Here is a 13,835-nt window from a genome sequence, read left to right as displayed (position 1 = left end):
GCTTTCCCATGTCATTACACAGTGCAGAAACTGAGATCTGGTAATTTTTAATTGAAAGGCCTGATGTAGCTCAACACAACACTCCCATTATGGACAGCAAATTATATATTTTATGTCTGAATAAAAAAATTCACTTTTCAATTGCATCTTATTACACCACTAGAACAAGAAAATAAAGTATTTTATTTAGGGTGCAATAAATTGTAGGTTATTTGTCTCGTGCTATTTGTGGGTATTTAACAATAATACAAAGCAGCCTTTGATATTTTCAGTATGTTGCTTTATTTTTTCTTGTTGGAAGCACTTCACGTTGCAAGAAGCAATAACAAAAATTAATTGTTATTTCATTGCTTTCATTTTTATGCAGTTCTATAGAAAATAAGTGTTTACTCCAGGGTCGTAATTTCTAAGTTTAAGGGAAAGTGCCTGTATAGCCAGCAGAATGTTCCTAATACAACAGGTTCAATTAAGGACATGTATTAAGTAGTACTGTAGGTATCCAGCTTGCAGCAGGCTCTGATTAGGGGTTAAATGTGTAGGTGTGGTAGGCCTGATAAACCTAACAGAGGAGGGACCACAGATATCAGAAGAGTTATAATGAATGAAAAAACTAAGCTGATCCTTTTTTGAATGTATGTTTGGACAGGGTGAAATTTGTACCATTGATTGATATGTTCTGTTCTTAAGCCATATAATAGCTATAAAAATGCTTTTATCATAGCTGTAAAAGTCCCTCCAGTCTCTCTTCAGTACTGTATGTTATGTTATGTTATGTTATGTTATGTTATGTTATGTTATGTTATGTTATAATGGGAGTAAAAACAAAAGAGGTACAGTATAGTCAAACAGTGATGTTTACATGGAAAAGGAAATAAGACTTGTAAATAGTGATACAAAAAGCACCACAGTAAAATGTTTCACATTTCTGTCAGTTTCCTGTGGCTTTTATTACTGAGGGTTTTGTGTTACCAGTAAAAACACCTAAAGTTTAAAAAGTTTGTTACAAAATTTTATTACCCCACCTAGACATGACTCTCAGGCAAGAGTCTATAAGTGAAACTGTTGAACTAAACCGCAGCCATCAGTCTGTGGAAGAACTTAATTATTCTCATGTTTCAGAGACTCCTGCCTGTTCTTTTTCTATTGTAATTCTTGTTACTGACTTTTAGGGCTTTAAAAAAATCTGGCTCCATCTTACATCTCTGAACTCCTTCATGTATACTCTCCTCCTCACAGGCTCCGTGTAGTAGAGGCTGGTCCTTTGCTCACTGTACCTAAGACTAAATCTCGGACTTTTGGTGACTGTGCCTTTTCTGTCCCTGCTCCTTTGCTATGGAATCCCCTTCCTCTGACTCCACGAGAGACATATTCTGTGACTCTCTTCAAATCCAAACTCAAAACTCACCTTTTTACTAGGGCCTGTGTTGGATTGTTTTACATTCTAGCTCTACGAACCTGTATGTTCTTGCATATTTTTTTTCTTTTAGTTTTTATTGTACTTTTTTGGGGGGCCTTTTTCTGTATCGCTATACAACACGTCCTTGGGTTTGCAAAGATACTTTAAAAATAAAAGTAATTATTGTTGTTGTTGTTGTAGTTTGACAGGCAAGACTTTGTGTTTCAGATCTCGGAGAATTTTTACTGCGACCTGAACTGTGACCAGCTGAGAGGGTTCCTCCGCCCACACACGCCTCACATCTCCCCCGCCAGCCTGGCCAGATCGGCCATCTTCTCCATCACCTACCCCTCGCCAGACATCTACCTTGTCATCAAGGTGTGTCCTCCCATGAATCTCCACTGGTGTGAACATTAATGACACGCCCGAGTCACAAAGCACACTGATGAGATGAGCCCAGCTTCGTGCCAGTGTGGCGCCACACCTGCCAAGGAGCAGTAAACTAGCTTACAAAATTCGTATTGCTTGGGAGAGTCTTACAGGAGGTAACACACTCATCTCTGCATCACCTGCAGTCTCAGCAGTGACAGAGTGGGCTCCTGTCAATCTATCGATCCACTTTGTACGTAATTCAAGTATTTTGAGACAGGTTGGGTTATGATGGGGATCGCTGCTTCTCCAGAATTATATTTTTTGTTATGTACACAAAATACTGTGAAAAAATGTGGAGCGCGTCGCAATTTAAATTGCATTCCTCACCTTTTAAACCCTAATGACACAGCTGGAATTCATTAAGACTTGGAATAAAATCCGAGATTTCTGTCACCTGAAAAGACCAAACTCTCTGTAATGAAATTTATGTGCTGCGGCTCAAGTTTCAAGATTATTGTAATCCTGAAAGCAATAAACAGTTGTTACTTTAAACGGAGAAGGTCCTGAACATGTGTTCAGGCAGAGAAAGCAGTTAGCAGTTGCAATTGTTTTTGGGATATAGGTATTTAGTGTTTGTCCTGCACTCCAGGATCTGTTATGCTTCTCAGGTTGGGTAGTCCTTGATAGTAGAAGCACAGGCCATTGGACCCCAGCTGTGTGATGCTCAAAGGTGACTGTGTTGTGTTGTGTTTCAGATTGAGAAGGTGCTCCAGCAGGGGGAGATTGGAGAGTGTGCAGACCCCTACATGGTGATGAGAGAGAGTGACACTGCGAAGGTAAAGCTTGTGCTGCAATGCAACAATTTTCATTAATCATTTTCATTAAGTTCTAAAACTTCCATTTCATACTCTAGTGTGAAGTCACCAAACCACAGCATTGTGCTTTACACTTGTTTGTTGGTTGGCTTGTTCAGAAGATGAAGATAACTAGCTGATTTGACAAAACACAAATAAGATTTCTTGTAATTTTGCATTACCATTGATTAATGCCACGTACCACTGCAGGTGTGAACAGGTTCCGTTTCCACATTTTTGTTATGAAAGTATTTTAAAGTTTATTGTTTTAATCTTTTGGTGATTTTACCGATCTTTTGTTCTGAATGTATTGTATGAAAAAAACAAGCCTTTCATGAGGCTGAGTGGTCCTGTGATTGAGGTTAAAGGCTTTTTACCTGGAAGATCCTGGTTTGTGTGCTACTTTTGGCACTGATATGTTAACCTCCTTGTGTCGCGTGCTTTCCATCAGATGTATTGCAGTAGACAGCAGCAGGTGTTAATGTCTGGTCTTGCTCTAGACTCTGTATCTGCAATAGAGCTTTATCATTAATAAGATGAACATGGCTGGCAGTTATGCAAAAACGCTGAAGGGAAGACATACAGTACTATTTAATGGCTTATGCTTTTATGATCATTTCTATTTTCAGAATAAGGACAAGCTGGAGAAGCTAAAAAATCAAGCTGAATCCTTCTGCCAGAGACTGGGAAAATACAGAATGCCTTTTGCATGGGCCACAGTGAACATTATGAATGTGATCAGTACTGCCACCATTGATAGAGATCCTGCAGAATCTGAGGGTATGAATGGTAAGTAATCAGAAGTGCTTATGATAATTTTAAAAAGACAGATTTCTGATTTCTGAGGACTAAACTACTTTTACCAGGTTTTGTGGCTAGAATCTTAGATATTCACTGGGAAGTTTTCTCCTTGCTGCAAATTTATGCCTTGTTGAAGACTGTACATGCTTAATATCTTTAAATTAAAAAATAACAAATAAGTGGATTTTTTTAAGCAAACTTTTTTTTGTTAAAATATGCAGTTAAAACCTTCTCATGTGCTCACCTGTGTTTAATAACCACTACAAATTCCTCCTGACAATATTCATATTCTAAATTCACAAAAGTGACCTCTGGTCTTTTGAGCCACGTGACCACTTTTTAAGTGTCTTTTTTCATTGGCTGTCTTTATTCTGATAGAAGAATAACTCTACTGTCCATAAATATAAACAAAGAGAAGGAAAAACAAAGTGTTTTTCTTTACATGACAGAATTCACGTTAGTGAACATAGGAAAGAATGGCAAATGAAAATGGACAAAAATTAAATATTTGCCAGTTACTTCTTCTAGTGATATTAGTTTATAACTTATTTATATGATGTTTCATCACAATGTATTTTAATTTCTTTAAAGTGTTTAATATTTTGTGCATAATGGTTAATGACCAAATAAATTAACGGACATGTGTTAGATCTCACGTCAACACTGTACTTAACCAGTGACTAAAATGTATGGATGATCCCTATATTTTAAGAGATCATATGTGTTAAAAGACCACTATTAGACTCGCTCTTGAATGCTTCTTTCACACAGGTTCTGGTGGTCTCATTCCGAAGGATTAATTGTCAAATAAAAATATTAGACTGTGCTCTCTAAAGTTGTAGAAAATAAATGATAAAAAAATCATCATTCTTTGTGACTCTTCTGTTTTGTTTGTTGGAATGAGATATGAGGGAGTCAGCTTATTGTGGAAGATATTACTATTCCAGTGCCTCACGATGAAAACAAAACCAAACAGATTGACCTAACATTTTAATGAACTTACTTTGAAGCTCTTATGTCTGTATATCTATTTTCAGATTGTTTGAACATTGGAACTGTTTTATTGCGTATACCTGAACAGAACTGGAAATTAAAAAAAATGTGTTCCTGATTTTGTAGGCAAAGCTGGTGGAGAAAAAAGAAACCCGGTCCCACACAGAAGAAACTCGGAGAGGTTTAGCTCTCTCGAAGATCATTATAACTTGTCAGGTTTCAAACCAGCCACCATAACCATCAGCACCTTTTGCAAACAGGTATGACGTTTCCTATTGGAACCAGTTATCAATAGGACCTGCCAACTCGATGAAATCCATCCATTTTATAACCTTTGTATCCCTGAGTTGTGGTGGAGCTGGAGTCTATATGGACGCACGGCAGGATACACAGTGAATGGGACGCCAGTCCATCACAGGCCACATAAGTTACACAAACACAGACAGACTCACGCTAGTTACCCCACAAGCTAGATAACCTATCAGCATGTCTTTGGACTGTGGGAGGAAACTTGAGCACCCTGAGGAAGCCCAATCGAACACTTGAAGAATTTACAAACTCCACACGGCTAGCACCCCAGATATGCTCACTCAAAGAAACGTATGTTGCAACTTTGCAACTAGCTGATTATTATGTGCAAATACATGTCATTTTTTTCTGCAGGAGGGTGATCGGCTCAGTGATGAAGACTTGTTCAAATTTCTGGGTGAGCTTAAGAGATCCTCCACCTTGCAGAGACGAATCAAGACAATGACAGGTAAGTCATCCTAGCAAAAAGCTAGATAGCAAAAAGGTAACAATTTTGTAGGGGTGTAACTATTGTGAAAATGTGAGGCTGATAATATTTTCAAACAAAATTGTTGAGATGTGTTCTAGAGACTCCAGAGGTAAGAACTGTACTGACGCTCTTTTGATGATAGGCTGCAGTGGATGTGTCCGTTACAGCATTTGACAAACTCCATTCTGTAATGTGTGATATTTGATAATAGGCTTCAGTTCCCCTTGCCCTTTCCTTCCTGTTTTTTCTCTTTTTGTTTTTCATTGTTCTGTTTTTGTAAAAAACAACAACATCATTTACAGGGTCATATGAGTGGGTCCCTTAGGTGAAAACTATGAAAACTCTGAACGCACTGAAAGCTGTGAATGCACAGGATTTGCGACTAATGCAACTCTTTGTCTTGGTGTAAGGCTGTATTAAACTGGACCTGGTTCCAGCCCCCGACACCATGCCAGCGTGTCTGTCCAGTGAGCTGATCGCTGTAAGGCCTGCAGCCGAGAAGAACGTCCGCGCCGTCAGGGAGATCCTGGAATTTCCTTCTCGGGAGGTTTTTGTTCCTCACACCACGTACCGGTGAGATACAGGTTTTTTTCTTCACTGCGTCTTCTTGCTTGGATGCTATTTAAAAGGAAGGGAAGAGCAAGTTTCTTGACCTACACTGATGAAACGTTTATTTCTTCATTCGGATTAAGACTGGAACCAGGTTTAAGAAGACTGCCATAATAATTTAATTTTGATGTGCAATCAGCAGTTCTTGTAAATGGAGAGAAGGGGATTTTGATCAATCAATTAACCAATCAACCAATTGATCAACCAACCAATCAATCAATCACTTATATTCTTATATTTCTTCTTATTATAGTGCATTTCAATACAGTGCATTGTCAAGGCATTTTTCCATAAATTATACAATATGTAAAGAAAATAAATTTAAACCACATTTACTAGAGAAATTAAAGAAATAGGATAAGAATTTAAGGTCATAGAAAACGTACATTTTTAATTTGAGACTTAAAACATCAACAGAAGCTGTATTTTAATATGGTCAGGTGGCTAATGTTCTCTGTGAAAATCTTGGACAATTGGATCCAGGAACCAGCTGAGCAAAGTGAAGGAGCTGGGATGTGTGAATAATATGAGGTTTAATGTATGGGACATCATCTCTGGTGATGGCTAGAGGCAGATGCGATATAGGATTATGTTGTAAATGTTTTGTGGTCAAACCTGTTGGAGTTACCTGAGTAAAGGTGCCTTATTAAGCAAGACAGAAAGCAGCAGCTTTGTATGGGGAAGATGAACTAACATTGTGAGTCAGCCTCATTTTGGGTTTCAATGCTGTTCATATGTGCGAAGATTTCAGGATGGCAGTTTGTCACCCATGTTGCAGTGTTACTTGCGGCAGCGCAAATATTTCATTTAGAAATTATATACAGGCAACATGTTGATCTCTGAGAACATTTGGAAATCTCCTTTGTTTGCATTATAGCTATGTAACCCTTAATAAAATAAGCTGCTGCCTTGAGTGTTTAAGGTCATTCACTCACAAATGTTTCTAGCTTAAAACTAGTCACAATAAAATATAAAATAGCAACAGTTCTCTCTTCTGTTTTCATGGGATGTAGGCTGCATATTTCTGGCCTGTTTACTGAGCCAGGATAGTCGGAATTCCTGGTGTAGAGATACGATGGCGCCATTTCAGAATTAAAAAAAATTAAATGATAATTATTGTGAAAAAGAATTTGACAATTTTGACAGAACAAAATAAGTAAAAGCAACAGAATGGTGTTTTAACACTGAGAGAACTCTCCACACAAAATAAGAAAACTCGATTCCATTTTTGTTTTTTATTTTAACAACTGTTGGGAAGATATTTCCATAAAATATATTAATTTACATTGTAGGTAAAATTCCACTCTAGGTGTAGTAAAAACAGCAAAATGAAAAACTATACAGAATAAAAAAATATTTTGCTAAAGATCGGTATATTGGGTTAAAATACAACATTAAATGTCTTTGTATAATTGCAGTTAAAATGACAGGTACTTAGTTATATTATTTTAAAATTGCTTTCGTAAGACATTGGTTAAGATTAAATGTATTTTATGTATTAGAAGTTTATTTGTCGAGGATGACAACCGTGGTAATGCCCTCAAGTTGTTTTGGGATAAATTTAGCTATTTTTAGAATAAATCCACAGGGTAAACAATGACTTCTCAAGACAACCTCTTTGGCTTAGTGTGTTCATAGGGCAGCCTCACAGAAAACAGGTTATCATGGCAACAGAATGCATTTGAGTGGACAGTCTCTTTTGTAGATGATAAATAAACCAGGCCATTAGCCCAGTTTAACTCATGGTTGTTATAGTGTAGTTGTTGAATGAATATGTAAAACTGTAGGCATACATAGCAGAACAGTCATTTAAAAGAAATAATTTAACAGAATAATTTGCTTGAAATTTAAGAGATATATTCTAAAAAATAGAATGGTTTAGTCTGCTTTGACCAAGAGAAACAAAGCCTAATGACTAAACGTCACTACCATAGGCTTATGGGGCAAATTATTTTTACACCTGCGTAGGTGATTCTGAAAGAGACCCTATCTACATCATAAAATACAGTCAGCTCTGTGTACACCATGGCCAAATTTAAGACATTCTAATAGGTCGCTGTGGCAGCATGCATAGACTGAAAAGGAGCAGGTAAAGGTTTATTCCACCATGAAAGGAAAATAAAAGAGACACATCGTTTTGGCTTTGGAGCCTTCTTCAGGTGTGACACAAAACGTTGTGTCTCTTTTCTTTTCCTTTCAGCGCGGAATAAACCTTTGCCTCCTCCTTTGCATAATTCAAAACATACTTCTGTCCCTGACAAATGTCACGTGCTTAAGAATGCTTGTTTACACAACACTGCACTGGCGCTCTTCGTCTGTGGATGGCACTTTTTACTTACATTTTCCTGGTTTAGGGTTTCAGCTAAAGCAGGGAAGGGCAGTCCCTGGCCCCGAGGATTGGTGTGTCTGTAAGTTTTCTTAAGTAAGTAGGTCTCCTCAATGCAGCAGCTCCTCCCGCCTGAGCTGGGAAAAGTGGTGACATTGTCCCCATTGAACTGATAATGAGCTGTTCCGAGCTGAGTTGGAAAGCAAACCTGAACAATGAACCAGGACCGTCCATCCTTGAGTTACAGAGTGGTACTGTGCCTTGGTTTTTTTAAAGAGATATTCACAGATGTGGATGGCAATGTCTTTCCTAGTTAACCTCAGTTTATCCTAACCCCTGCGGAGCTGTATAAGCCCCCCACTTCTGACAGGCAGCTCTGTATCAGTGGAAACACCCTTGAATGGACCACACAAAGTTCGGACCTGATCAGCACTTTGAGAGTGGTACAGTATGCAGCAGCTGGTTGCTTAGATTTTCTTGACCCTTATGGGCAGTGCAGTGGCTCTGTGGCTAAGGATCTGCGCCTGTGGTTGGAAGGTTGCTGGTTCAAATCCTATGGCCAGCAGAGGAATCCTACTCCGTTGGGCCCCTGAGCTGCAACTGCTCCAGGGGTGCTGTACAAATTGTTAACCTTGTGCTCTGTCCCCAAGCTTCTCTCCCTGTCTGTGTGTCCCATGGAGAGCAAGTTGGGGTCTGTGAAAAGACAAATTCCTAATACAAGAAATTGCATATGGCCAATAAAGTGATCTTATCTTATCTCACTGGACCTGCTGGAGAAACAGGATGGGACAATGGCCTCTCATACAGTATTGTTGCACTGAGCAATAGTCTTAGACACACGACACCACCCTGGGGCCATTCAAGAGTGACAAAGTAGATAGCTATTAAAGTCATCCGTCCATCCGTTTTCTAACAACTTCTTCCTATTCAGGTTGCGGGGGAGCCAGAGCCTATCTTGGCAAACAAGGTGCAAGACTTAGTGTACTGAGGTGGAGTCCCACACTTCTGCTGGATACAAGTTATAAGCCTTCACAAGAGCTCTTGGCATTTTTTTCCTTAAACTCGCATGACCTTTCATTATTTGGATTTCTGAAAAAAGGGGCATAGCTTGTGTTGTCGCAGGTTATGATAGCGTTGATGCAGAAGAGTAAGCAGACAGTACTCTATTCAGTTGTGAGAATGTAGATGTAAGGTCAACTGATTAGCCAGGTGCCAAGAGCAACTTTGTTGTCTACATGGTCTTTGTGAGAAAACCTTTGTCATAATTGGCAGAAAACATTACACAAGACCTACTGTTTACACTAGATAGTGGCTTTCAGACATAAATCAGGAATTTTTCATCCTACAGTACATAACTGGGAAATCCTTGAACTAGATCCAAAAGTTACACTTGATCTTTATGACACTGATCTTTATTTTCTATACCAGAATTGTAATAGAATTTCTGAAATTAACTTAATTTCACACCAATATGCTTCAAAATAAGAGATACGCAGCAATAAGATCAATAAAATGTACAAAAATGTGTAAATTGAGGAAAATCAGGTTTATTGAGTTTATGTACCTAGTGTTATGTTTTTAAATGTTAATATATGCCTTGCTCTCACTATTCTTGTCCCATCTGTAGAATTCCTTCCAGTTAGCCTTTGAGTATTCTTCAGTTTGTTTTTTTCTTGTAGTTGGAAACCTGTAAGACAGTAATATATAAAACAATAATATTAGGGGCCATGTCCAGCATTGTCCAGCTCTGTCTTCTAGTTCAGCGAGCAGCCTCCTGTTTCTTAAGTTGTCATAAAAATGTTTGTGTGCTAACTTAAGATGGCTAGTTGTCACTATAAGCCTTGTTTTAAAATTTACTGGGAGATGTCTACACCATGGTGAAGGTGTTTAATGATTCCATCATCCTAATTTAGTGATTGCTCACAATTCCCACTTAACAAGACTTCAAACCTCAATAGTTACATTGGATTCTTATTTGACAGTTATTTATTCAATTTATTCTATATGTATAAATAAAATGTTAAATTGGAATTGGAACGTCGAGTGTCAAAATTGTCTGTTTGTGTAGTATTTTATTTGTATCATTGGATATATTATTGTACAGATCTCAAATTATTTTTTTTATTTTGACATTTCTAAAGGTCCAAAAAGCAACTTGCTCAAAGGTTTCTGTGCACAAGTGAGTTAGGAACTGGTAAAGATTCTTAATGTTTGTTTATTATTAATTGTGACATTTATTGATAAGAATGCTTTCAAAACTTTCTCTTTGAAAACTACTGACATTTTCAGATACTATGGCACAACCAGTAAAGAGTCATGTTTTATTGTATGATTGAAGTATTGGACATTGGAAGACGTGGAATACTTATTGAAGTATTGGACATCTTTTTCTAGAGAGAACATGTCCCTGAATATTAAAAAAACACTTTAAGATTAAGAAAGCATTTCAGACCTGGTTCTGCATGGCTTCGATGTGCTGCTCCTGCTGGTTGATCTGTTCTTCTTGAATCGCTGCCACTGCTTCTAGTTCAGTGAGAAGTCTTGACTGGACTTCTACTGAAGACTAGATAGAACGGAATCACGTTAGTGATCTGGATTTTCAGAACTGCCAGGCATGTTAGTAACAAAGCTTGATCGGACATTTTCAGTCAGTTATATGGTAGTTACGCGGTGTGCAGTGTTGTTCTATTTTAAATACTGCATGACAAACTATAAAAAAAAACAAAAGCTCTCTACGGAGGAACTGAAAAAGTCCTGAATTATAACGATTTTTTTTTTGGTGTGTAATAAGGCTTTCCTGTTATAATTTATAGACAGGAAGCTTGCCTCTATAGATAATGACACGTTTTTGATGGTGTTTGCCTTAAGTAAGTTTTTCCTTCCAAATTTAGATTAAAAAAAAAATTTGGCTCTGTGATTGAAGCGTCTAATGTGAAATAAATCCCTTTAAGAATGAAGATAGGAAATGGAAACAGGACCATCAAAGAAGGAACATGTGTTTGCCAATGTGAAAATACACTATCCCACTTACTTTGAGGAGAGTCAGATTCAGAGGCTGCTGTAGCCCCAGACTGGGTTGTGAGGTCCATTGCACCTTCCTCTCTGCAATGGCCAGTCTCTTGGCAAGGGCGTCCTTATAGACCTCCAGGGAGTCAAATTGATGCCTGAGCTCTTCGGCACTCTTTTGTAACATCTCACGCTGGACGGTGAACACTTGGCCATCTCTCTTTAAATCCGCCCACCACTCGCGTACAGCGGCTCCCTTAGTGCGCAGCTCTGACAGTGTTTTGCTGAAGGCTGACAGGCTGTCAACGATGTTCTCCATGCGTTCGCCGCTGTAGATGGTCTCTTCCCTCAGAGCTGACGCTAGCTGCAGAAGACCATGCGAAAGAATATCAGCTTGCTCAGGAGGGGCAAAAAGCTCTTCTGGGTCTCGTCCCGGGCTTTTGTCACCCGGGCAGAGGCCAGGAAAGCAAAAGCACAACTGAATGATGTGGCTTGTCTTCATTATTGCCTGTGTCTTTTTTACTCTGCTTTTCCCTTGTGAAGACTGGGGGAGGGGGGGCTCCAGAGACAGGACAAGGGAATGGAGTGTAACTGTGAAGAGGCGTGAGACTGACAAAAACAAGAGGGAGTACCCTTTAAATGCCAGCCCATTAACTCATTAGCATGCAAACAAAATATCGACTTGTTTGTTCATAATCACTAGATTTTGGATGTGTAATTGAAACTGCTGTTTTCTGGTCCGGAAGTTTAGGTTGGATATATTTTATATTAGTTCAGGTGGGTAGCTGCGTCAGCAAGCGTAGGCTGCAAAGGAACAAGTAATAGGTTTATTCCATGCTGAAAAAAAGAAAAAAGAGAACACAACGTTTCGGCCGTGGAGCCTTCTTCAGGTGTCAAGAAGAAGGCTCCACTTGGAGAAGGCTCCACGGCCGAACCGTTGTGTTCTCTTTCTTCTTTTTTTCAGCATGGAATAAACCTATTACTTGTATATTTGATATTGACAATTTAATGCCAAATGTAGGAACAGTCCACTTGACAGTAGATTGCTATGAAATATGGTATAGGTATGCCTTATTTTTTATGGCCTGTGTTTAATATGAAATATTCTTGTCTTTTTTGGAACTCTGTACAAATCACATCAGTGTTGGAAGTCACTCGTGAAAACTACAGTTCCAAGGTATTTGCTGTAAAGCACTTTGGCAAGCCTGATCACAGGTAACATACCTACTGTATACGAACATACGAACTATGTTTATTGAAAGGTCCAAACTTTCTTTATATTTATAATTATAACAACAAGAATATTTCAGAATTTTATGCATTTGGAATAGAATTCCACTCCTAGCTGTGATTTCTTAAGCCAGTAGATAGCAAAAATATCTTAAAAACAATTCTGTGTTTAAACACCAGAGGGAAACCTTCTGTAGGACCCAAATGAGCGATAAGGCTTCTGGACTGAGTGTACTGGTTTGTGTTCAGCTGTCAGTGGTTGTGCTTTTACAGTATTAGGCATGGTTGCTGAAATAGAGAATGCAACTTTGTTCTTATGTTGTACTTTTATTTTATATAAATTACAGATTTTTAAGTCTTTCTTTAATTTTATTTACTTTCATATCATGTAATCCTTTGCTGTTTAGAACAACACAATCACTTCAAGAAACCAAAACCTCTTATTTCTTTAAAGATACCATGCTAATTATGTAAACATTGAGTGTCATACAATTGAGCTCTGAAGTGTGCAACTATTCCTAACAGTGATACAGGTTTGTGGGATGACATGCTGTAGCAAACATAGTCCAAGCATTCCTGTGTTGTTTCCTTGAACTTTTCCTTCCTTGGCATATCATCAACAAGACAGAAATAAACACCAGTGCAGAACCTTGAAGAGCATGTTTTTCTACTACCCTGGGCTATAAACCATTTTGAGACTCATTAGTCCTGGCAAAAAACACCCTTTGAAGAAATAATATAGAAATTAATTCAACAGTAATGAATTTCTGATTTTTAATGAGAATTAACATTAAAACCACAATGTAATATGTTTGTGGTTGGTTTGATAGGTTTCCTACTGTACACATTCATTTTTCTAATGGAGAGGTTCAAAGTACTCTCTTGTTGTGATTAGGTCTAAGCATAAAATGTCCCAATTAAGAAATGTTTTACAGTAATGAAAAGTGATGATGATGATAATGATGGTGGTGCAAGGGCATGGTGGGTAATACTGCTGCTTGACAGCTCTTGGGTTCTCTGTTCAATTCTGGATTGGGGGAGACCTGTGTGAGGAGTTTGTAAATTATCCCTGTGTATCCCTTCTATACATATGTGTTTCCTGTGGGTGCACCAATTTGCTTTCACTTTCCAAAGATGATAATTGGTTAATTGGTGCCTCTGAACCAACTGTATGTGTCCTGTGATAGAATAGAAATTAAAACTTAGACCCTAATGAGTTGTTTCAGTATGAATTGTGTTTTTTTATACATAGAAGAATTAACTGCTTGTTTAAAGGTTGAGGAACATATCGAGATCCTAATACTTCATTTGTAAAAGGCATGAGAATGGGACATTACCCAAGGAACATAGGTTTCAGTTAAGTGAACATTTCAAGTTTTCTCTGTTGTGGAGAAACGTTACATCACACAATTCATAAAACTGCTCAAACTTTGAATCATTCAGACCAAATTGTTGTGAAACATAATAGCA

The 13,835-nt window shown here is 38.1% G+C and overlaps 2 protein-coding genes across 4 annotated transcripts in view; one reads left to right on the top strand and one right to left on the bottom strand.

The window, feature by feature from the left end:
* dock8 (dedicator of cytokinesis 8) overlaps positions 1–13,835 on the top strand; it is an 84,838-nt gene that overhangs the window by 32,744 nt on the left and 38,259 nt on the right. For all 3 annotated transcript variants that reach the window (XM_088630047.1, XM_088630046.1, XM_088630048.1), the window contains 6 exons: positions 1,625–1,774; positions 2,524–2,604; positions 3,252–3,411; positions 4,543–4,676; positions 5,080–5,173; positions 5,605–5,767. In XM_088630047.1, coding sequence (XP_088486173.1) covers positions 1,625–1,774; positions 2,524–2,604; positions 3,252–3,411; positions 4,543–4,676; positions 5,080–5,173; positions 5,605–5,767 — 782 coding nt within the window. The remainder of the gene's footprint in view (positions 1–1,624; positions 1,775–2,523; positions 2,605–3,251; positions 3,412–4,542; positions 4,677–5,079; positions 5,174–5,604; positions 5,768–13,835) is intronic.
* Positions 9,657–11,733, bottom strand: LOC148673502 (angiopoietin-related protein 3-like). The gene is made up of 3 exons (XM_088630049.1): positions 11,161–11,733; positions 10,582–10,692; positions 9,657–9,816 (listed from the first exon to the last, which is right to left on the bottom strand). Exons 1-3 carry the CDS (start codon positions 11,635–11,637, stop codon positions 9,787–9,789), a joined length of 618 nt encoding a protein of 205 aa, XP_088486175.1. The 5' UTR covers positions 11,638–11,733; the 3' UTR covers positions 9,657–9,786.

The sequence above is a fragment of the Lepisosteus platostomus genome, chromosome 4 (assembly GCF_059453375.1).
Source record: "Lepisosteus platostomus isolate fLepPlt1 chromosome 4, fLepPlt1.hap1, whole genome shotgun sequence".
NCBI lineage: Eukaryota > Metazoa > Chordata > Actinopteri > Semionotiformes > Lepisosteidae > Lepisosteus > Lepisosteus platostomus.
This window is presented reverse-complemented; position numbering and strand designations above follow the sequence as displayed.